At 37.4% G+C, this 23,680-nt stretch overlaps 1 protein-coding gene across 1 annotated transcript; it reads right to left on the reverse strand.

Moving 5' to 3' along the window:
• Nucleotides 1-22,136: 22,136 nt before the first annotated feature.
• LOC131637172 (uncharacterized) lies at nucleotides 22,137-22,811 on the reverse strand. Its single transcript, XM_058907761.1, has one exon. The coding sequence runs from the start codon at nucleotides 22,809-22,811 to the stop codon at nucleotides 22,137-22,139; it is 675 nt and encodes a 224-aa protein (XP_058763744.1).
• Nucleotides 22,812-23,680: the final 869 nt, after the last annotated feature.

The raw sequence follows: 23,680 nt of genomic DNA on the forward strand, positions 1-23,680 counted from the left end.
CTAACCTTAGTTTTTGTTCAATAATGGAATTAAACAAAAACAAGTGAAAATGCGATAAAGTAAAAGCGATAAGGAACACGATATTTGTTTAGGCAGTTCCTCTATCGTCCTCGCAGGAGTACGTCTGCCACTAATTTCAAATGAAATTAGGAAAGTTTTATTTGATTGCACAATGTTTAACAAGGATAGAAAGTACCAATCACCAACTACAATCATGCAGTAAAATTGAAATACAATTCGATCCTCCCCTTGATCCAAGTCGAATCAAGTCATTGTCTTAGATCTCTAAGATCAAGACCCTGATCGTTCCTTTCTCAATCCTCCGGTTGTAGCAAGTTTGTTGAGTAGATCTTCAATCTCTCAAACCCTTATGCACGGCTGAATTGATTACCAAAGCGAATTGATCGTCAAAAACCTTCGAACAAAATCTTTAATGAAGAAGGAAAAACCCTAAGGTTTTATACAAGAAACACCCTCAACAATCTTTACTCGAACAAGATGAATGTCTACCGTCGACTCTCGAACAAGACAAACTCTACCGTCGAACCTTATCAACACACGTTCCTTACTTCGATCGAGAAAGATGATTATGTGTGATTCTCGATCAATAAGCGAAAGGTTGAAGATGAGAAGAAGCTGAGTCTATATTTCACGTTTCTTGTTGTTTTTGTTTGTAAATGATCACTTGAGTATTTATACCTCATACAATGCATAGATCAAATTAAACACAGCAGAAAACCAGAATTATTAGCGACAGGTCGACCTGTTCTCTGCAAAGGTCGACCTATGTAATGCTTTGCACCTAAAATAAATGAGGCAATGTGACACTTGCGTCGACCTAAAGGGTCGGCATGCGCATTCCCGTGGATTCCCCAAAAGGCCATGCGTCGACCTAATGAAGCAATGCGTCGACGCATTCCATTCTTGCACTTGAGCAGCCAAACATTGATGCATCGACCTGAAGGGTCGGCGTGCGCATTCCCGTGAATTCCTCAAAAACCCAATCCGTCGACCTAAGAAGGTAATGCGTCGACGCATTCATCCTTCTTCTGAGTTTCTTCACAAAGAGCTTGCAATAGGTCGACCTATGATGTGTGTGAGTCGACCTATTGGTGTTTTGTGTCCAAAAGTGCTTGTCTTGGTTGCATGTGCTTGATTTTTATGTTTCTACTTAAGTTGCGGTTGATTCACAATATTTTGACAACATGAAAACAACACCTTGCCCTCACATACTCCCCCTTTTTGATGATGGAAAAATTTGTGAATCTTAGTCTAGGTGTTGCTTGTCTGAAATGAATGCTCCCCCTTTCTGTATGCTCCCCCTTTCTTGGTGCGTTTGGTTTCCATTGCATGTTGATTCACTCGGTTTTATCCCCCTTTGATAACATCAAAAAGAGACAGATAATATTATACATATATGACGGAATACCATATCTCAATCTTGATCATTACTAAGCCCTTTTGCAATCATAATCATAAAGCACTCATTCACATAAAACAATGCTTAATGATAAAATAAACGGCAACATAACATAAATAGCTAAACGCATAATGAGCACATAGCTCCATTCAAATCCTTACACAATCACAAAGTACGGTAGAATTTAGTCCAGCATAAAATAAGATGAAGTCACAAAATAGAAGAAAATGTTCATGACAATATTGAAATGGTAAATGCAAAAAAAAATTATGAACACATTTCAACTTTACCGTAGTGATACATTACCATGAGATGAGTTTTAAGGTTGAAACGATATTACCTTTACACAATGGAGATGAGAAACAAGCCCTCACATATCCTTTAATGAACACTTCAAACATCGTGAGAGCATAGATAATAAATAAAGCATATGCAACTTTGCATAGTTGCAACCTATCCGATATATCAAGGACGCCAAGTTCCCTACGGATGTGAAAGAAGGGCTCGGTAGCTAGTGGTTTTGTAAAGATGTCGGCAAGTTGATTTTTGCTATCAACATGCTCAAACACTACATCACCCTTCTCAACATGATCCCTAAGGAAATGATGTCGTATTTCTATGTGTTTAGTGCGAGAGTGTAAGATTGGATTTTTGGTTAGATTGATAGCACTTGTGTTATCACAAAAGATAGGAATATGATCAAGCTTGACATTGAAGTCAAGTAATTGTTGCTTGAGCCAAAGTATTTGAGCACAAGAATTACCAGCCGCCACATATTCCGCCTCGGCGGTTGACAAAGCAACGGACACTTGTTTCTTGCTATGCCAACTAACCAAGGAATTTGAAAAGAAGTGACATGTTCCACTAGTGCTTTTCCTATCCAATTTGCACCCGGCAAAGTCGGAATCGGAATATCCAACCAAAGAGCAATCACTACCTTTGGAGAACCATAAGCCATGCTTAGTTGTACCTACTAGATACCTAAGTATGCGCTTAACGGCTTTTAAGTGAGACTCCTTGGGACATGATTGATATCTTGCACACATGCATACACTAAACATAATATCGGGACGGGAAGCGGTAAGGTAAAGTAGGGAACCGATCATACCTCTATACCTTTTTACATCAACCGGCTTACCATGTTCATCCCGATCAAGATTTACTGCGGTAGGCATAGGAGTTTCAATGGCTTTGGACTTTGCCATATCAAACCGTTTGATGAGTTCTTGACAATACTTGGTTTGACTCGCAAACGTTCCTTCTTTTAGTTGTTTTATTTGAAGTGCAAGGAAGTAGTTTAGTTCACCCATCATGCTCATTTCAAATTCTCCCTGCATAAGCTTAGAAAACTCCTTTACAAGAGTCATGTTAGTAGAACCAAAGATAATATCATCCACATACACTTGAACTAATATTGAATGCTTTTCATGTCTCTTAATGAATAGGGTAGTGTCGCACCCCAATTTTTGACCCGCATATTTCATTCATTTTGGTATTATCGCATTCGTATTTAGTGTGCATTCATTCATCGCATTTTTTTTGCATATCTTGAAAAAAAATTGACTTTTTATTAAAGTCAACAAAATAACTTTAGATAGTTTAGATTAATTTAGATTAATTTTTAGTTTTAATATTATATTTATTTTAGATTTGGTTGAGATTTATTTTTATTTTTATTTTTGTTTCATTATTATTATTATTATTTTAGTATAGTTATTATTGTCATAATTATTATTATTGTTATTATTTGTTCAATTGATTCCAAGTCCAAACAATAAGAAACAAAAATTCTGCATCTTTGTATCTCCTCTCTCCCACGCTTTTCACTGCTGCCATGTCTCTTTCACCTATGCTGCATAATATGTCCAAAATTTCTGCTTCAACCTGCTACCAACTTGCATCAAAAGGTTCAACACAAATCTGCATAAGAAAAGGGCAAAAGTCAGCAACCACAAATGTTCAAAAAAAAACTCTTGAACAAACCTCAACCTTTGCCCATAAATACTCTCAACTCCAAACCACTTGGGGAGAAAAGGTTTTTTACCTATATTCACACACACAGAAACTGAGTCTAATCCAATAAGATATTATCACCTTCATAAACCAACCTCATCCCTAACCCTTCATCATCACCTACGACTAACCTTCATAGCCTGCATACAAACACACTCACAACTCAGCAACCAATTCACTCATACACACAACATACCCCAAATACATCTTCAATCTCATAACCTTTCAAACATCACTCAAACTTTCTGCAAAAAGACCAAACCTTCCACCTTCACAAATCCTCTGCCCAGAAACCATAACCTTACCATTAAACCACCCTTCAACATAAACAACACTACCATACTTCAAAACAGAAGCAACACAACACTATCATACACGTTCACAGAACAACAGCAACATCACAATGACGTGACAGATGAAGATGGAAGCAAGGAGTAATAGATTCAGAAACTTACTCGAAAACCGCTGTTGAAGCTCAAGCTTGACGAATCTCCATCGCTTTTGACTCATACTTGTTTAGGTTATCCTCTATCTTGATTCAAATTTCTGAATAATGCTTTATTTTGTTGTAATCTATAATTGATCTGATTGAAATTATTGGGGGTATTGGGTTGCAAGGGTCAAGGGTTTGTTGCTTGAACTCATTATTACTTGATGGTTATTGTGTTTATTCTTGATGCGAAACCGAGCGAGATCGAGTCGAGAGATGAGAGACTCGTTAGAATCGAGAGAGAACCGCGAGCAGAGCGAACGAGAGGCCATCGATTTTGTTCCTGTTGTTGTTTGTTTATCGTGAGAGAAATAGAGAATGGGAGGTCGAGAGAGATTCGGAGAGCAAGAGATTTAGGATGTTCCATTTTTTTTGTTTTTTTTTCCTTTCATGAAATAGCAACGTGAGAGAGATGAAGATAGCAGAGTTTGAGTGAGGAAAGAGACGAAGAGCGGCCGTTTTCGATCCTTCAGACTATAGGGTTTTTTTACTTTTGTCAAATGAATGGAACAAATGGGCCATTGGATCTGGGCTCGAATTAGTCTTATTGATATTCCCACCAACTACTCTGAACGCTGCACCCCTCTTCGGGTGTGTCTCTTTACCTCTTGGGCCTTCTCCATGATGGGCCATCAGCTTTCTTTTTGTTGGCACCAATCTTATTTTTGTTCATCTAATTGTTTTTTTTTATTTTCTATTGTTTAGTTTATTTCTTTAGTGTTAGTTTTTAGTTCCTAACAAATTCATATTTTTTAAAATACCAAAAACATGTTTTCTTTAGTTTAGATCTTATTTTTTATTTTCTTTATATTGAAAACTCCAAAAATATTAGATTAATTTCAATCCAAAATCAATAAATCTTGGTCCAACGCCAAGTCGATGCAAATAAACTTCTCGATTCAACGTCGAGTTTCTTTTCAAAAATCTTTTCTTTTAATTAAATCAAAGTGATTAAGTGACAAGGGGTGAACACCTCTTGAATACCTTCGATCCTTTGAATCAAACAATAAATTGCTTTCTTAAGTAAATCGAGAAATCAAGTGACAAGAAGTGCACACCTCTTGAATACCTTGATTTTCTTGAACCAAAACTCTTTAATTAATCAAAGTGATCCTGTGACAAGAAGTGCACACCTCTTGAATACCTTGATCCTTTGAATCAAAATACAACAATCAAACCAAGAGATTGAGTGACAAGGGGTGCACACCTCTTGAATACCTTGATCTTTTGAATCTAAAACACTTAATCAAACCGAAAGATCCTGTGACAAGGGGTGAACACCTCTTGAATACCTTGATCTTTTGAATAAAATACATTAATCAAACCGAAAGATCTTGTGACAAGAAGTGCACACCTCTTGAATACCCTGATCTTTCGAACCAAAATTAATTAACAAGGACAACAAGTGACAATGGGGCTCGCTCCTGTTCAATACCTTGGGTAAAGACGCGCTAGGTGCACACCTATGCTCAATCCTTTGCTAAACGTCCGCAAAAACATCCTTTAAAACACAACTTCAATCTCATTCAACCTTTTTTTCCTTATGGCTTTTAAAAATCTTTTCATAAACGAGACTCTTAATCAATTTTCAATACGAACATACTTCCACATGTGAAGATCGAACATCTTCCACTCGAATGCGATGATGGCCAAAATCATGTCTTATCTTGATTTAGTCATCCATTCTTGTAGTGATATCATATCCATGTGCGCGTAGTATTTCCATTTGAAAGCGATCGAGTACCTCTCGCTAAAATCAACAAACAAACTTTCGTGGTTCTTAGCCCGAACTACGATTGCTCTGACTTTCCCATTGCACTAGGGAATACGTAGGCACAAGATACAAACGTCTTGGCGAGCACAATAATAAAAAAAATCTTTTCTTTTTCTTTATAATAATAAAAACCCTAAAAACATTTCTCTTATCTTTTCTCGATTAATAAAGCATAAGAACGCAAGAACACAAACATTACACTAAACACTCAAACGCGAAACTAACTAAATGGGTCCCATCGAGTACGATGGAGGTGAGGGGTGCTAATACCTTCCCCTTGCTTAACCGACTCCCGAACCCTAATTTGGTTACGAACGACCGTCTTATCCGATTTCTTTTTATTCGTGGGTTTTATCGATATTTTCCCTTTCCTTCTTGGAATAAATAAAGTTCGGTGGCGACTCTGTTGTACTTCGAGCGCGCGATTACGCTCGAGTCACATTTTTACCGCTACAGAAAGTGGCGACTCTGCTGGGGACTAAAAATCCTAAGAGAGTCAACCCTAGTTTAGCTTGTTTTATGCTTGAGTGTTTATTTTTGTTTGTTCTTATATTCTTTATGCTTATTCTTGTATTCTTTGTGTTTACTCTTGTGTTGTTTATGTTTCTTTACTCTTGCTTTATTGCTTTTATTTTATTTCTGTATATACTCAATTGTGGGTATGGGAATGATATTTGAGTGAAGCTCTCAACCCGAGCTTTTGAAAAACAAGAGAAAAACATAAGTTAGGAGGTGGTTGTGTAGTGCTAGTCCCCAAGGTGAACACCTTGAATGGCTAATACGAGAACCCCACTTGGAGGAGACTTAGTCCTGAAATTTGTCATAAGATGGTTCGCCCATCGCATGGCAGAAATCTGATTTCGTCGTTAACTCCAAGGACCTTTAGAACCCGTTCCATCTGTAGAGGTTATGTTATATCCAAAAACTATAGAGCTAACCTTGTGAGGAGATTCTTGGGTAAAAAAACATAGAACTATCTTATTATAAGAAGCTTTCCTCAGTAGGTCCTGTTATCCATTTACATTTATCATTTTTAATTCAGTCTTTGTATAGCATCATGTTGCATTCCATATCATATGACATTGCATCATTCCTACATGAAAAAATAAAAAATTCATGCATCTGCATTCATGCATTCAAGCTGTCAATAAAAGACTCATTCCGTCTGTCTTCATCCTCAAGTGGTATGTCTACCGTCATGTTGATTCCTCAACACATTGAACTAGAAGCATGAATCTGAAGACTATGGAAGAACTTCAATGAGGCCAAGATTTGCTAAGAGTGGAATTTATCCAATTGAAGAGCCAATATGTCAGTCATGATGGATCATCCTCGTCACTGATTATTTCAGTAGGCCATGTTTCCTTATTGTTTGCAATTCCCTTGTTGGTACTGTGTGCTGCATTGAATGTTTGTTTGTTTCAAAATGTTAATTTTAAATGAGCATTGCATATTTGAATCAATCCATTTACATCCATTGTGTGCTTCTTTATGTTTTATCTTTCAAAAAAAACAAAAATATATCTCTTGTTCACTTTCTTTATCAAGCTTTTGTTTATGCAAAGATTTGGAGGGAGGATGATGACAACGAAATACCCAAATTGTTGAACTGTATGCTTTTAAATAATACTTTGCTGATGATGTAAAGGCATTGTTTCAATCCCCAAACACTGGAGAAATAAGGAAGTTAATCCCTAGTCAACCCCTTTGAGCCTTCGAAGTTGGAGTTTCTTTTTTAAACGAAAAACCCGTAATTTTAACCTGGGGCAGGGTAGTTCTCAGTTAATTTGTCTATGCATTCAATTTCAAGAAAATCATTAAGTACACCTTTCAATAAGGGTTCCAATCAAAATTGACCAAGATGATTATCATTAATCATTTTCAAGGCAGTCACTATCTTTCCAATACAAAAAATTTCAAAAAAAAGAGCCCGCTAAGTCAAAACCTACGAAGGAGACTTAGGCAAAACTGGGGCATCCCGCTGACTGTAATCCTAAAAAAGAAACAGTTCAGGCAAAGTTAGGGATATAAAGCAAAAAAGAGAAGTCAATAAAGTCCTTGAACAACAATAAGACGTTGTGACTAACAAAAGGAAGAAGTGACTGCCATCTCAAAGATTTCCTTGGTCTTTAAACCATCACCATTATCATAGGTGCAATTCCAAAGCCTTTTGGAACCTGAATGCATAATTTGAGTTAACTGAACATAGGATTGGAGATCATCACGAAGAATGGGGTGGGTAAAATATATTTTGAGCCTATATCTTTTTTTCTGAAACCGTGAACCAAGCCACGTTACAACCCTCAAAAGACCTAATTGAAGCAAGGTTTATTTTGAAAAGCATACTACAACAAGGTTGTGTTAACCTGACTCCTAAAGATCTTTGCAATTTGTTTGTTTTAACATACCTTTTGCTTTATCCATTACCTTGAATGTCTAGACAATTTTGTTTGGACCTTTTGTTTCATTTGCTTTACATCAATAACATCACTCCTACAATGATTTTGATTTCAAAATATGCTTTGAGCATTGCATTAAAATTACCATTTTGAATGAATATTTTATTTGCAAGTACTCATCTTTCAAGGAAGTTCAAACAGTCGAGAAACTTGATCAGTGATCCTATCAGGGGCACGTTACTTCAAGATCCTGTTATTCAAGACTTATACTGGGGCATGTGTTCCTAACATTCATGTCAAGAGCTGAAGCAACAATCAGTTAACGATCAGTCAGTGAGGGGCATTCTTCTTCAGCGATCCCCAAGCAGTTTAGCAGTCCTTCCCAAGAGGATCATCAGTGTGACATAACAGAGTTGGCAATGTTCTTGTGTTGAGGAATCAGAATTCCAATTTACCCTCACAAAAAGAGTCTCCCTCAGTTGTCATAACCAATTGCATTACATTGATCATTCACATATCATGCATAGAAAAATTCAATATCATGCATCGAAATAAAACTCACACTCATTTGCATTTTTTCAAGGTCCCGTTGTTATCAACATCTTACCTTGAGATCAAAGCCCAACTCGCTTGGCATATACCAAAACGTTGTTTGTCCTTTCATCCGAAGCTAGTCATTGGATTTCTAACCTTTCATTACCGTCCAAAGCCTGTTATTGGATGTCATAATCTTTCACTGCCATCTGAGGCCTGTTATCAGATGCCATAAACTTTCATTGTCATCCAAAGCCTGTTATCGGATGTCATTGCCATCTGAAGCCTGTTATCAGATGTCATAATCTTTCTTTCATCCAAAGCCTGTTATTGGATGTCATTGCCATCTGAAGCCTGTTATCAGATGTCATAATCTTTCTTTCATCCAAAGCCTGTTATTGGATGTCATAATCTCTCATTGCCATCTGAGGCCTGTTATCAGATGTCATAAATCTTCATTGTCATCCAAAGCCTGTTATCGGATGTCATAACCTTTCACCGCCATTCAAAGCCAGTCATCTAATGTCATGTTTTTGTTGTCATCCAAAAGCGAGTAATTGGATGTCACAATCCCCAGTAAAGTGTTTTCACCTCATTCAACGCCACTCTCGAATTTATCTGATTATTGGTATCGTCTAATGCCACCCTTAGACGTTCTTACTTTTTTTCCTATCCAGAGTTTTATCCCTGTTTTCCAAGTTTCTCCATCAATTGTTAATCTCCTGTGGCGCTAGTTTCCCACAGAGATTTAAGAATGTCTCATATCATATTGCATCAAAAAAAAAGGTGTCCATTGCATTCATTTCATAAGCATTGTTGCGGCAATCTTAAAGACAAAAATTGTGTACTTTGTATTTAAGTCTCTTCACATCTTCGATGGAAGAAACTTAAATAGGGGCATCTGTCGCACCCCAATTTTTGACCCGCATATTTCATTCATTTTGGTATTATCGCATTCGTATTTAGTGTGCATTCATTCATCGCATTTTTTTTGCATATCTTGAAAAAAAATTGACTTTTTATTAAAGTCAACAAAATAACTTTAGATAGTTTAGATTAATTTAGATTAATTTTTAGTTTTAATATTATATTTATTTTAGATTTGGTTGAGATTTATTTTTATTTTTATTTTTGTTTCATTATTATTATTATTATTTTAGTATAGTTATTATTGTCATAATTATTATTATTGTTATTATTTGTTCAATTGATTCCAAGTCCAAACAATAAGAGACAAAAATTCTGCATCTTTGTATCTCCTCTCTCCCACGCTTTTCACTGCTGCCATGTCTCTTTCACCTATGCTGCATAATATGTCCAAAATTTCTGCTTCAACCTGCTACCAACTTGCATCAAAAGGTTCAACACAAATCTGCATAAGAAAAGGGCAAAAGTCAGCAACCACAAATGTTCAAAAAAAAACTCTTGAACAAACCTCAACCTTTGCCCATAAATACTCTCAACTCCAAACCACTTGGGGAGAAAAGGTTTTTTACCTATATTCACACACACAGAAACTGAGTCTAATCCAATAAGATATTATCACCTTCATAAACCAACCTCATCCCTAACCCTTCATCATCACGTACGACTAACCTTCATAGCCTGCATACAAACACACTCACAACTCAGCAACCAATTCACTCATACACACAACATACCCCAAATACATCTTCAATCTCATAACCTTTCAAACATCACTCAAACTTTCTGCAAAAAGACCAAACCTTCCACCTTCACAAATCCTCTGCCCAGAAACCATAACCTTACCATTAAACCACCCTTCAACATAAACAACACTACCATACTTCAAAACAGAAGCAACACAACACTATCATACACGTTCACAGAACAACAGCAACATCACAATGACGTGACAGATGAAGATGGAAGCAAGGAGTAATAGATTCAGAAACTTACTCGAAAACCGCTGTTGAAGCTCAAGCTTGACGAATCTCCATCGCTTTTGACTCATACTTGTTTAGGTTATCCTCTATCTTGATTCAAATTTCTGAATAATGCTTTATTTTGTTGTAATCTATAATTGATCTGATTGAAATTATTGGGGGTATTGGGTTGCAAGGGTCAAGGGTTTGTTGCTTGAACTCATTATTACTTGATGGTTATTGTGTTTATTCTTGATGCGAAACCGAGCGAGATCGAGTCGAGAGATGAGAGACTCGTTAGAATCGAGAGAGAACCGCGAGCAGAGCGAACGAGAGGCCATCGATTTTGTTCCTGTTGTTGTTTGTTTATCGTGAGAGAAATAGAGAATGGGAGGTCGAGAGAGATTCGGAGAGCAAGAGATTTAGGATGTTCCATTTTTTTTGTTTTTTTTTCCTTTCATGAAATAGCAACGTGAGAGAGATGAAGATAGCAGAGTTTGAGTGAGGAAAGAGACGAAGAGCGGCCGTTTTCGATCCTTCAGACTATAGGGTTTTTTTACTTTTGTCAAATGAATGGAACAAATGGGCCATTGGATCTGGGCTCGAATTAGTCTTATTGATATTCCCACCAACTACTCTGAACGCTGCACCCCTCTTCGGGTGTGTCTCTTTACCTCTTGGGCCTTCTCCATGATGGGCCATCAGCTTTCTTTTTGTTGGCACCAATCTTATTTTTGTTCATCTAATTGTTTTTTTTTATTTTCTATTGTTTAGTTTATTTCTTTAGTGTTAGTTTTTAGTTCCTAACAAATTCATATTTTTTAAAATACCAAAAACATGTTTTCTTTAGTTTAGATCTTATTTTTTATTTTCTTTATATTGAAAACTCCAAAAATATTAGATTAATTTCAATCCAAAATCAATAAATCTTGGTCCAACGCCAAGTCGATGCAAATAAACTTCTCGATTCAACGTCGAGTTTCTTTTCAAAAATCTTTTCTTTTAATTAAATCAAAGTGATTAAGTGACAAGGGGTGAACACCTCTTGAATACCTTCGATCCTTTGAATCAAACAATAAATTGCTTTCTTAAGTAAATCGAGAAATCAAGTGACAAGAAGTGCACACCTCTTGAATACCTTGATTTTCTTGAACCAAAACTCTTTAATTAATCAAAGTGATCCTGTGACAAGAAGTGCACACCTCTTGAATACCTTGATCCTTTGAATCAAAATACATCAATCAAACCAAGAGATTGAGTGACAAGGGGTGCACACCTCTTGAATACCTTGATCTTTTGAATCTAAAACACTTAATCAAACCGAAAGATCCTGTGACAAGGGGTGAACACCTCTTGAATACCTTGATCTTTTGAATAAAATACATTAATCAAACCGAAAGATCTTGTGACAAGAAGTGCACACCTCTTGAATACCCTGATCTTTCGAACCAAAATTAATTAACAAGGACAACAAGTGACAATGGGGCTCGCTCCTGTTCAATACCTTGGGTAAAGACGCGCTAGGTGCACACCTATGCTCAATCCTTTGCTAAACGTCCGCAAAAACATCCTTTAAAACACAACTTCAATCTCATTCAACCTTTTTTGCCTTATGGCTTTTAAAAATCTTTTCATAAACGAGACTCTTAATCAATTTTCAATACGAACATACTTCCACATGTGAAGATCGAACATCTTCCACTCGAATGCGATGATGGCCAAAATCATGTCTTATCTTGATTTAGTCATCCATTCTTGTAGTGATATCATATCCATGTGCGCGTAGTATTTCCATTTGAAAGCGATCGAGTACCTCTCGCTAAAATCAACAAACAAACTTTCGTGGTTCTTAGCCCGAACTACGATTGCTCTGACTTTCCCATTGCACTAGGGAATACGTAGGCACAAGATACAAACGTCTTGGCGAGCACAATAATAAAAAAAATCTTTTCTTTTTCTTTATAATAATAAAAACCCTAAAAACATTTCTCTTATCTTTTCTCGATTAATAAAGCATAAGAACGCAAGAACACAAACATTACACTAAACACTCAAACGCGAAACTAACTAAATGGGTCCCATCGAGTATGATGGAGGTGAGGGGTGCTAATACCTTCCCCTTGCTTAACCGACTCCCGAACCCTAATTTGGTTACGAACGACCGTCTTATCCGATTTCTTTTTATTCGTGGGTTTTATCGATATTTTCCCTTTCCTTCTTGGAATAAATAAAGTTCAGTGGCGACTCTGTTGTACTTCGAGCGCGCGATTACGCTCGAGTCACATTTTTACCGCTACAGGTAGTATAAACTTTCCCTCTTGAGAAACCTTGATTAATTAGAAAATTGCTAAGCCGCTCGTACCAAGCTCTAGGAGCTTGTTTTAAACCATACAAGGCACGCTTAAGTTTATAAACATAATCAGGATAATCAACGTTTTCAAATCCCGGAGGCTGAGATACATAAACCTCTTCATTAATAAACCCATTTAGAAAGGCACTCTTAACATCAATTTGATAAAGCTTAGAATTTTGTGAGCATGCAAATGCAATTAACAAGCGAATTGCCTCAAGACGGGCGACCGGAGCATAAGTCTCCTCATAGTCGATTCCTTCCTCTTGGCTATACCCTTGAGCAACAAGACGGGCCTTGTTGCGAGTGATGATACCGTTTTCGTCTAGTTTGTTCCTAAACACCCATTTAGTGCCAATTACTCGATGGTCTCGCGGAGGAGGGACAAGGTCCCAAACCTCATTTCTCTTAAATTGGTTTAGCTCTTCTTGCATAGCTAAATACCAATGCTCATCGACTAATGCATTTTTTGAGTTTTTAGGCTCAATTTGAGAGACGAAAGAATAATAAAAACAAAAGTTACTTATCCTTGACCGTGTTGTCACCCCTTTTGATATGTCTCCTAGAATGTTCTCCATAGGATGGGCCTTAGAAGATTTCCATGCAAGAGGAAGATCACTCTTCTCGCCTGGTTGATCTTCTACTTTCTCTTTAGGTGTTTGATCCACTTCCTCTTCATTATTCTCGGGTAAGAGGGATTCTTTATCTTTCTCAAGCTTGACATCCGGATCATTAAGTAAACTCTTAGTTGAGACACCTGCACCATTAAGAACACTACCTTTTCCGACAACTTTCGGACAAGACTCATCAAAAGAGACATGTACGGACTCTTCTACAATATGTAACCTTTTGTTGTATACTCTATAAGCATTACTAGAGTGAGCATATCCTAGAAAGATACCCTCATCCGCTTTTGCATCAAACTTGCCAAGATTTTCTTTTCCATTGTTTAGAACAAAGCATTTACATCCAAATACATGAAGGTGAGAAATGTTCGGTTTTCTCCCTTTTAAGAGTTCATACGGTGTTTTGTTTAAAATAGGACGTATCAGGATCCTATTCAGAACATAATAAGCCGTATTAATGGCATCGGCCCAAAAATATTTTGGAAGCCCATGTTCATTAATCATAGTTCTCCCAAGTTCTTCCAACACACGATTTTTACGTTCCACAACTCCATTTTGTTGGGGGGTTCGTGGTGCGGAGAAATTATGATTAATGCCATGATTGCCACAAAATTCTTCAAAGAGATGGTTTTCAAACTCACCTCCATGATCACTTCGGATGGATACTATGTTAGCGTTTAACTTATTTTGAATTAACTTGGCAAATTTCTCAAATGCGGAGAAGGTGTCACTTTTATTTGCTAAGAAAATCGTCCAACAATATCTAGAAAAGTCATCAACTATGACATACCCATAATAGTTTCCACCTAGACTTTTTATTCTAGATGGTCCAAAGAGGTCCATATGGAGAAGTTCAAGAGGTCTTGTAGTTGAAACAATGTTTTTAGATTTAAAAGAGATCCTCGTTTGCTTCCCCATTTGACACGCATCACATAAGTGATCTTTGGAAAACATTATTTTAGGTAGGCCGGACACTAAGTCTTTTGAGACGATTTTATTTAGCAAATCAAAGTTAACGTGAGCTAAATGTCTATGCCAAAGCCATGAGTCTTCACTCATAGTTGCTAGACATTTTGCTTCAATCGAGGATACATCATTTAGATCAAGCATGTATAAATTATTTACCCTCTGGCCTTTGAACACATCATCTTTCTTGTCATCATTTCGAATTATGCAACTTTCTTTAGAAAATAGTACTGAGTATCCTTTGTCGCATAATTGACTGATGCTAATAAGATTGTGTTTAAGGCCCTCAACTAGAAGGACGTCAGAGATAGTAGTAGAAGAGGGATTACCTACACTACCTTTACCGAGTATTGCTCCCTTGTTGTTATCACCATAGGTCACGAATCCTTTCTTCTTAGCCACAAAGTCATAGAATAAAGATAAGTCACCCGTCATATGTCTTGAGCATCCGCTATCTAGAAACCATCTTCTCTCGGATGGCTCAAGACATTCCACCTACAAATTAAAACAAGGGAAATAGGTACCCAATTTTCATTGGGTCCTTGTGTGTGAGTGAAACAAAGGTTGCTCTTGGGAGTCCATTTGAAAATGCCTTTGGGAACCAAGAGCCTCCTAAAGCGACAGTTTTTAATGGTATGTCCCCTTTTGCAACAATATAGACATCTTGAGTTTGAGTAGTCATCACGTTTACTAGATTGATCTTTTATCACATAAGTGTATTGTTGATACGGATTTATCATACTGTTTTTGAAATGTGATCGATCAATAGCGTATGTGATTTTTGGTTGTGAGGCCTTGTCTAATTTGGCTTTGATAGTTTTAACTTCTTTTTGCCAAATGTGACAAGTTTCACATCCTCCCTGTCGCACGCTCGCGAAATATGAACAACAGAGTCGCCACCAATATATTTAACCCAAAGAGGGAAAGGAATATCAGAAAACCTAAGATAAATAAGAACGAGGTCTTGCGACCAAAGATAGGGTACGGGAGTCGGTTACGCGAGGGGAAGGTGCTAGCACCCCTCGCGCCCATCGTACTCAATGGTATCCACCTATGTTTGTTCTATTCTAAGGGTGTATACATCTAAAGCTTAATTGCTAAGGGAATGGATGCAAATGAAAGAAAAAGAAACACGGGGAAAATAAGGTTTTTAAATAGTTGTGCTCGCTTAGGCCCCGCGACCCAATGCCTACGTATCCTTTTCAGGAATCAGAGCGCCGTAGTTCGGCTCTTTAGTTTTTGTTTGTTTTTGTGTTTTTTAGTTGAACAGTTACATTCGCACTCCGCTGCTCGACCTCTAAAGTCTTAAGCTGGGAATGGAGCGGAAATAACGTGTCCGATTAGGAGAAAGAATGCCCTGAAGGCAAGAGAAAGAATGCCTCGGAGGCAAGAGAGAGAAGAGAGAAGATTGGTTGGTGTTTTTTATGTAACTTCATGATGAACAAAACTCAATACAAGGTTTCGCACCACTTCATTACTTTGTTTAGGTCTGAGCCTTTATTAAGTGTTCTAGATGTTTTTGATTGGTGATTTTTAAGGGGAGTTAATCTGCGAGTAGAATCACATAAAATGGTAGAGAAACAGATTAGGGAATGAATCCCACTCATTTCTCTACATAATGATCGAGAAACAGATTAGGGAATGAATCTCACTCATTTCTCTACATAGCAATCGAGAAACAGATTAGGGAATGAATCCCACTCATTCCTCTATATAGTGATCGAGAAACAGATTAGGGAATGAATTCCACTCATTTCTCTACACTAAGTGATTGAGAAACAGATTAGGGAATAAATCCCACTCATTTGTCTACACTAAGTGATTGAGAAACAGATTAGGGAATAAATCCCACTCATTTCTCTCCCACTAAGTGATTGAGAAACAGATTAGGGAACAAATCCCACTCATTTCTCTCCCACTTTTAGTGAAGTGTGATCCGCCTCTTCCTTTATTAAATGTTTTAAAGTTGAAAAGAAAAAGGGAAAGAAAACTAGCCTAAAATGAATAACTAGCCTAAGTGTCAAAATGGGGATTTCTACCTAATGTTATCATGGTTTTTACCTAAAGGTTAGGGCTAAAGGAGCATGAAAGTTAAAGCCACAATTAGAAACAAAAGTGAAGAATGATACAATGGTACAAAGTTACATACAAGCATGAAGTAACAAGTCAAAATATAGTACTAAAATGATGTAAAATACTACTATTTTTATATGGTTTTTATGAGAGGAATTGAATTACAAATCAAGTAAAAGACTAAAAAAAATAGCCTAAAGTCATTGTCTTAGATCTCCAAGTCGAATCAAGTCATTGTCTTAGATCTTCAAGATGAAGACCCCGATCGTTCCTTTCTCAATCCTCCGGTTGTAGCAAGTTTGTTGAGTAGATCTTCAATCTCTCAAACCCTTATGCACGGCTGAATTGATTACCAAAGCGAATCGATCGTTAAAAACCTTCGAAAAAAATCTTTAATGAAGAAGGAAAAACCCTAAGGTTTTATACAAGAAACACCCTCAACAATCTTCACTCGAACAAGATGAATGTCTACCGTCGACTCTCGAACAAGACAAACTCTACCGTCAAACCTTATCAACACACGTTCCTTACTTCGATCGAGAAAGATGATTATGTGTGATTCTCGATCAATAAGCGAAAGGTTGAAGATGAGAAGAAGCTGAGTCTATATTTCACGTTTCTTGTTGTTTTTGTTTGTAAATGATCACTTGAGTATTTATACCTCATACAATGCATAGATCAAATTGAACACAGCAGAAAACCAGAATTATTAGCGACAGGTCGACCTGTTCTCTGCATAGGTCGACCTATGTAATGCTTTGCACCTGAAAAAAATGAGCCAATGAGACACTTGTGTCGACCTAAAGGGTCGGCGTGCGCATTCCCGTGGATTCCCCAAAAGGCCATGCGTCGACCTAATGAAGCAATGCGTCGACGCATTCCATTCTTGCACTTGGGCAGCCAAACTTTGATGCGTCGACCTGAAGGGTCGGCGTGCGCATTCCCGTGAATTCCTCCAAAACCCAATGCGTCGACCTAAGAAGGTAATGCGTCGACGCATTCATCCTTCTTCTGACTTTCTTCACAAAGAGCTTGCAATAGGTCGACCTATGATGTGTGTGAGTCGACCTATTGGTGTTTTGTGTCCAAAAGTGCTTGTCTTGATTGCATGTGCTTGATTTTTATGTTTCCACTTAAGTTGCGGTTGATTCACAATATTTTGACAGCATGAAAACAACACCTTGCCCTCACATAATTATATATATCAGGATTATTTTTAGGGTAATGATAGTCTTAGAATTAGTATTAATATTATTATTTAGGGTTAATATTTATTGATTAGTATTATTATTAATTTTAATAGAATCATCCTTATTATTAGTTTCAATTATTGTTATTTATCATTATTATTTTTTATTATTTGATTTCTTTTAGTTGAATAAAAATATATTATATTAGTATTTGAATGTTGTTATTATTATTATTACTATCAATTATTATTATTCTTAGGTTATTAAAATGGAAAAAGAAACAAATCAAATTTGCCAAACTGGATTTGTTCACGTTTTCATGTGCAAGAGGATTAGATTTGCAAGCTTCTCAGTATCTCTTCAAATCTTTAAAACAAAAACTACAACAAATCTCAATCCGCATTTAATCTGATTCAATCAAGAATCATTGGGGAAAACCTAAATTGACATTATAAAAGCACAGGATTTTCACAGTCATAAGGGGATTTGGCAGCCAAGCAAGTCGCGTGCATATATCAATTTTTTCAAGAAAAAAGTCTCCATTCGGTTTCATTATTCCAAGGGGAGTGATAGCTTTTAAAGACTCAAACGCCTTCCTGGACCATCACCAAGAAGTTCCCACTCGTTCTCCAAGGCTGTCGTGATCGGGATCGTCTCCTCCAAACCTATGTTTTAGTATCTATAACTCTAGATCCGTCTTGATTAATCATGCGTTTTTAACGAGTTTGGTGTGCGTATTTACGTTTGTATAAATGTTTAGAACGCGTCTGATCCTTTTAATTGGAGTTTCGGTGCAGATGAGGCAAATTGCCATTGTTAGGGTTCTTAGTTTATCAAATGGGGGATTTTGTTAGGGACAGTTTCTGACCAAATTGATAGTTCCATTGGGTTTGCGACGTAGTATATAGTTGATCTGGGTTATTTTTTTGTGTTTATTGATGATTAGTTGAAGGTTTTAAGATTGAATGTTTACATCCACGTTTAAAAACTGTGGTCTAAAGTTTTTGGTTTTTTTTTTTGGAAGAATACGAATTATATATAAATTCCAAAAAACGTTATACACACAAAATGCGACCCATAGGGTCCAGCATGAATCAACTAGCAAAAGCCTAATCCAGACTTATAAGAGCAATGGAACAACTCTTTCTCTAAGGTTTGGTTTTCTACAAACTCTATTCACAACTATATCTATAATCTCTCTAGGTATGTTTCTATATCTTTCCTTATCTCTATCATGTGTATTATATACAATCGTATTCCTATAGATCCAGCATGCATATATGGTTTCCGCAAACGTTGTCTTTAGGATCCTTTGTTTCCAGCTTTTGCCCTTGCAATTGTGAACAATCCACTTTAGTTCCTGCTCCCAGTCAAGAGGGTTATGATCTAGTTGTTGCCACCTCAAAACCGTGCTCCAAATGTCCCTAGTAACTTAGCACTCAAACAGTAAATGATTGAGATCCTCCTCACTTGCACAGAACATACAATCTTTGTTATCCAGAATTCCAAATTTCATCAATCTAGCTTTTGTTGCTAATCGAACATGGCAAGCTAGCCACATGGTGAAAACTGCTCGAGGCCTGGCCTCATTATCATACATCAGGTATCTCCATTCCACAGGCTGACTATTGGTGAGCAAACCATTGTAGATTCGTTTCTTTCTGAATATACCAGTATCTTTCATATCCTTCCATTCTTGCATCTCCCTCACTGTATCTCTTTGCTTAAGAATGGCTCTCAGCATCCAAGAACAACTGCTTCTTATAGGGGCTTCCATAACTTGGTCATTTTTCATGTAGTAGGTGGCAACCCATCTAACCCATAAGCTATCTCGTTTCCTACATAAATCCCATAACATATTACTCAAGCATGCTTTATTCCAGCTTGCCAAATCAATCACATTAAGACCTCCTTGGTTTTTAGGTTCACAGATCTTGCTCCAAGCAATTGGTGCTCTTCTAGCATAGCTCTCCTTGCATGACCAAAGGAAGTCCCTGCAGAGATTCTCCAGTCTTTTAATAATACCTTTAGGGAGGGGTATGCACTGTGCCCAGTAATTAACAGTGCTAAAAATCACACTATTGATCAGTTGAATCCTCCCTGAGTAGCTTAACAGCTGTGCTGATCAATGGTTGATCCTTTTCCCTATTTTTTCCCCAAGGCACATACAATCCTTGTTTGACATTCTTTTGCTCTCCAATGGGATGCCTAGGTACTTTACAGGGAGTCTGCCTATTCCAAAACCTGTAATAGCAGCCATCTTCCTCTCTGTGTCCTGATTCATACTCCCACAGAATATTTTGCACTTCGTAGGATTTGCCACCAGACCAGTTTCCCTAGAGAACTCATGGAATTTATCCATCAACTGTTGTATAGATCCCTCATCTCCTCCAGAGAACAACAATAGGTCATCTGCAAACCTCATGTCTACCAGCACTATTTTCTCACATTTTCCATGGAATTTGAACTTAGGCTCATGTTTCAGATCACTGAGCTTCCTATGGAGGTACTCCATGATCACAACAAATAGGAGAGGTGAGATAGGGTCACCCTGTCTCAAACGTTTTCCTGCTTTCATGCTTTTTGATATAGAACCATTGATGTTGAATTTGTAGCTCATTGTAGTAGCTCCTATCATGGTCCAGTCAATAAATTCCTAGGGAAGCCAACTTCAACCATGATCTTCTTCAGTGCCTGCCAATCAACAGAGTCATATGCTTTCTGCACATCCATTTGCATCATACAGCTAGGTATCCCTCCCTTCCTACTATAGCCCTTAACCAGTTCATAGGCAAGCAGTATATGATCATGTATATCCTGTCCTGGCACAAAAGCAGCCTGATTTCTACTAATTATGCTGGGCAGAACTCCACTTAATCTATTAGCCATCACTTTAGCAATGATTTTGTAAAAAGTTGTACAGCAGGCTATGGGTCTGTATTCTTTAATACTTTTAGCATCAACTTTTTTAGGTATCAAAGTCACAAGGGTTTGGTTCCATTTCTTGTCCAGTTGCCCTCTCTCATTGAAATTCCTAACCACTTGGATAACATCATCCTTTACAATGTGCCATGATTCTTTGAAGAATTTGGAATTATATCCATCCACTCCTGGAACTTTTAAATCCCCTATACTCTTTAGTGCAGTTATGATCTCAGTCACAGTCACTTGCTTAATCAGTTCAGTCCTTTGGTTAAATGTCAGTTGCTGTCCCTTTCTCAAGACCTGAAGGTCAACAGCTTGTAGACTTCTCTGAGCAGTCCCCATAAGATCCTTATAGAAACATAAAACTTCCTTAGTGATTTCCTCTTGCCCTGTTACAACAGTCCCATCATCCTTCCATAAATTCTAGATCCTCATGTTGCTCTGTTTGATTTTTAAAGCTGCATGGAAAAAAGTGTTATTTCCATCACCTAATTTGATCCAATTTATTTTTGCCCTCTGCCTCATAATTTGTTCCTCAGCAGATAGTAGATCAAGGAGTTTTTCAGTTTGGTATTTTTCCTTTCTTAATAGTTGCTCATTCATTCTATCATTAGCAAGCTGATTCTGGCTTTCTATAAGCTCTTCTCTAGCCTTTGCAACCTGCCCCTTTATTCCACTATAAGGCTTGCTCATTCTTCTTATAGCACCCTGCAGTCTTCTCAATTTATTCCACAATGTATGATGAGTTTGTCCCCTGATGCTCTTATCCCAGTCCTGTTTGACTTGTTCATTGTATCCCTCTACTTCAGTCACTTTATTGATGAACTTGAAAACTCTTCTTCTTCTGCCCTGAATGTCACCTCTCTTAAGGCACAGCAGGTTATGATCAGATATTCCAGGTTCCAAAATATGAAGCTCCGAGTTCAGATATTGTTTGTACCAGTCTCTGTAAGCAAGAACCCTATCAATATAAGAATATATGGTGCCAGTTACATGTTTGTTGCACCAAGTGAATTTATTACCTTTTGAATCCATTTCAACCATTCCACATTGAACCATCATGTTTCTAAGGTCAACAAACTCATTTTCCTGAACAGCTTTCCCTCTAATCCTGTCAGTAGGTTTGACAATATTATTAAAATCTCCCATCATACACCAAGACCCCTGTTGATGCATCCCAATTCGCTCAATGTCATTCCATAACCTTTCCCTCCTCTCCAACTTATTAGAAGCATAAATTGCAGTCAGCCAGTGTTTGAAACTACCATCCATATCATAGACTCAATAGTGTATCATCTGCTCAGAGTTACTCAGGTATTTTATGTCAATTTTGCTCCTGTCCCACATAACCTTTCTAATTTTTCCAGCATTATTGTATTTAACTCGAGTTTCTACAAGGATAACAATTTCAGGGTTAATTTTTGAGAGACGAGAGCCAATCTCTCTATGTATAACCCCCTTGTTAAGCCCCCTAACATTCTAGGACAAGATCATGTCACACCCAATGGTGTGTCTCTAGGGTCATTCATTACTCCTAAAGATTCAAAGACATTTGAACGTACAAGACTTGTACCTGGAGGGCATTCATAACTAGGTTTCTTGCCATCTTCCTTTCTCCTTTTGATCTTTGTCCACTTCTTCTTCTCTTGAAGGGTTTGCTCAGCAATATCTCGAGTAGATTCTCCTTTAGGGCTCTGCTCAGCATTGTCTTTTTTAGTCTTCTCTTTGGCATCATGCCCATCCTCTTGTTCTGATTGACTAGTTGTTTCCTGCTCATCACTCTTCTTTGTCTTCAGTTGCCAAGTCCTCACTGCAAGCTTCCTTTCGGTTGAGCAAACATGCCCCACTCTTTGGCATCTTTCACAAAACTTTGGCCTCCATTCATATTCCACCTTCTGCTGTCTGATCTTTCCCTCATGGTCCTTTATGGTGACTTCTTCACACAACTTTTGTGTGACATCTACCTCAACCAAGAGACGAGCATAGCTAACTCTCAACTTCCCTACTGTACACTCATTTATAAACAAAGGGTTTCCTACTGTGCTTCCAATTTTGCCCAAGCTTTGAACTCCCCACAGAGGTAATGGTAGGCTTGGCAATTTGATCCAAATAGGAATCGATCTAAGCATATCCTTCTCCATGGAAAAATCATGTCTCCACTCCATTAGAATCATAGGCTTGTTTTAAATGTTATAGGGGCCTTTCATCATAACCTCATCCCTGTCATCGCTTGTCTTGAACTTCAAGATGAAATACCCTTCATCATTGTAGTACATCTCTGGCAGATTGACGAAATTCCAAGCCCGTATCACGTAGTTCTTCATAGAATTCATGCTTAAATCCGCTCCAATTACATACACTATCAGTGAAGTTTTTGGTTTTTTGCTGGAAAGAACAACGAGGAAGAAGCTACTGGGCGCGAGTTTTTTTTAAATCGTTCACGAAATTTTAAACGATTATCATAATAGCGCGTCAACAAAATATCAGCAAGCGCGTATGGATTAGTTGGTAAGAGCACGTTTGTGATATGCGTGAGGGCCTGGGTTTGAACCCTACCCTCCATGCTATGTATATTTTTTTTATGAATTGAATCATGTATTCAGCCTTCAGATCCAACGCATCGCATATGCATATAGGCATCATGCACCTTCATAGCTACACCATCCGATTCAACATAAAACCATATCTAACGCCCAAAGAATGCAGCACCTTACCATGGACCGTCAAGGGAACGCACACAGGATTCCGGTCTAGGTTTTAGTATTTTTTATATATTATTTGTATAACTATATCATCACTCTTAATTATTTTATATGCATATAATTTAATTTAAAATTATGTTAATAGGATAATAAAATTAGGATTAGGTTAATGACTAGGGTTAGGATTTTTCCCGATTATCTCGATTATTCGATTTAATTTATTTTAATCTAACTTTAATTATAAAAATCCTAAAAAAACCTAGATAGGTTATCAAGGCACTAGGGTTTGCCCAATCCCACTGGCCACTTAGCCAAGATATTAGGATTTAATA

The sequence above is a fragment of the Vicia villosa genome, unplaced genomic scaffold (genome assembly GCF_029867415.1).
Source record: "Vicia villosa cultivar HV-30 ecotype Madison, WI unplaced genomic scaffold, Vvil1.0 ctg.001937F_1_1_1, whole genome shotgun sequence".
Taxonomy (NCBI): domain Eukaryota; kingdom Viridiplantae; phylum Streptophyta; class Magnoliopsida; order Fabales; family Fabaceae; genus Vicia; species Vicia villosa.

Bases quoted from the DNA above. Each gene is read 5' to 3' on its own strand.
- LOC131637172 (XM_058907761.1), bottom strand. From the start codon at position 22,811: ATGGAGTGGAGACATGATTTTTCCATGGAGAAGGATATGCTTAGATCG.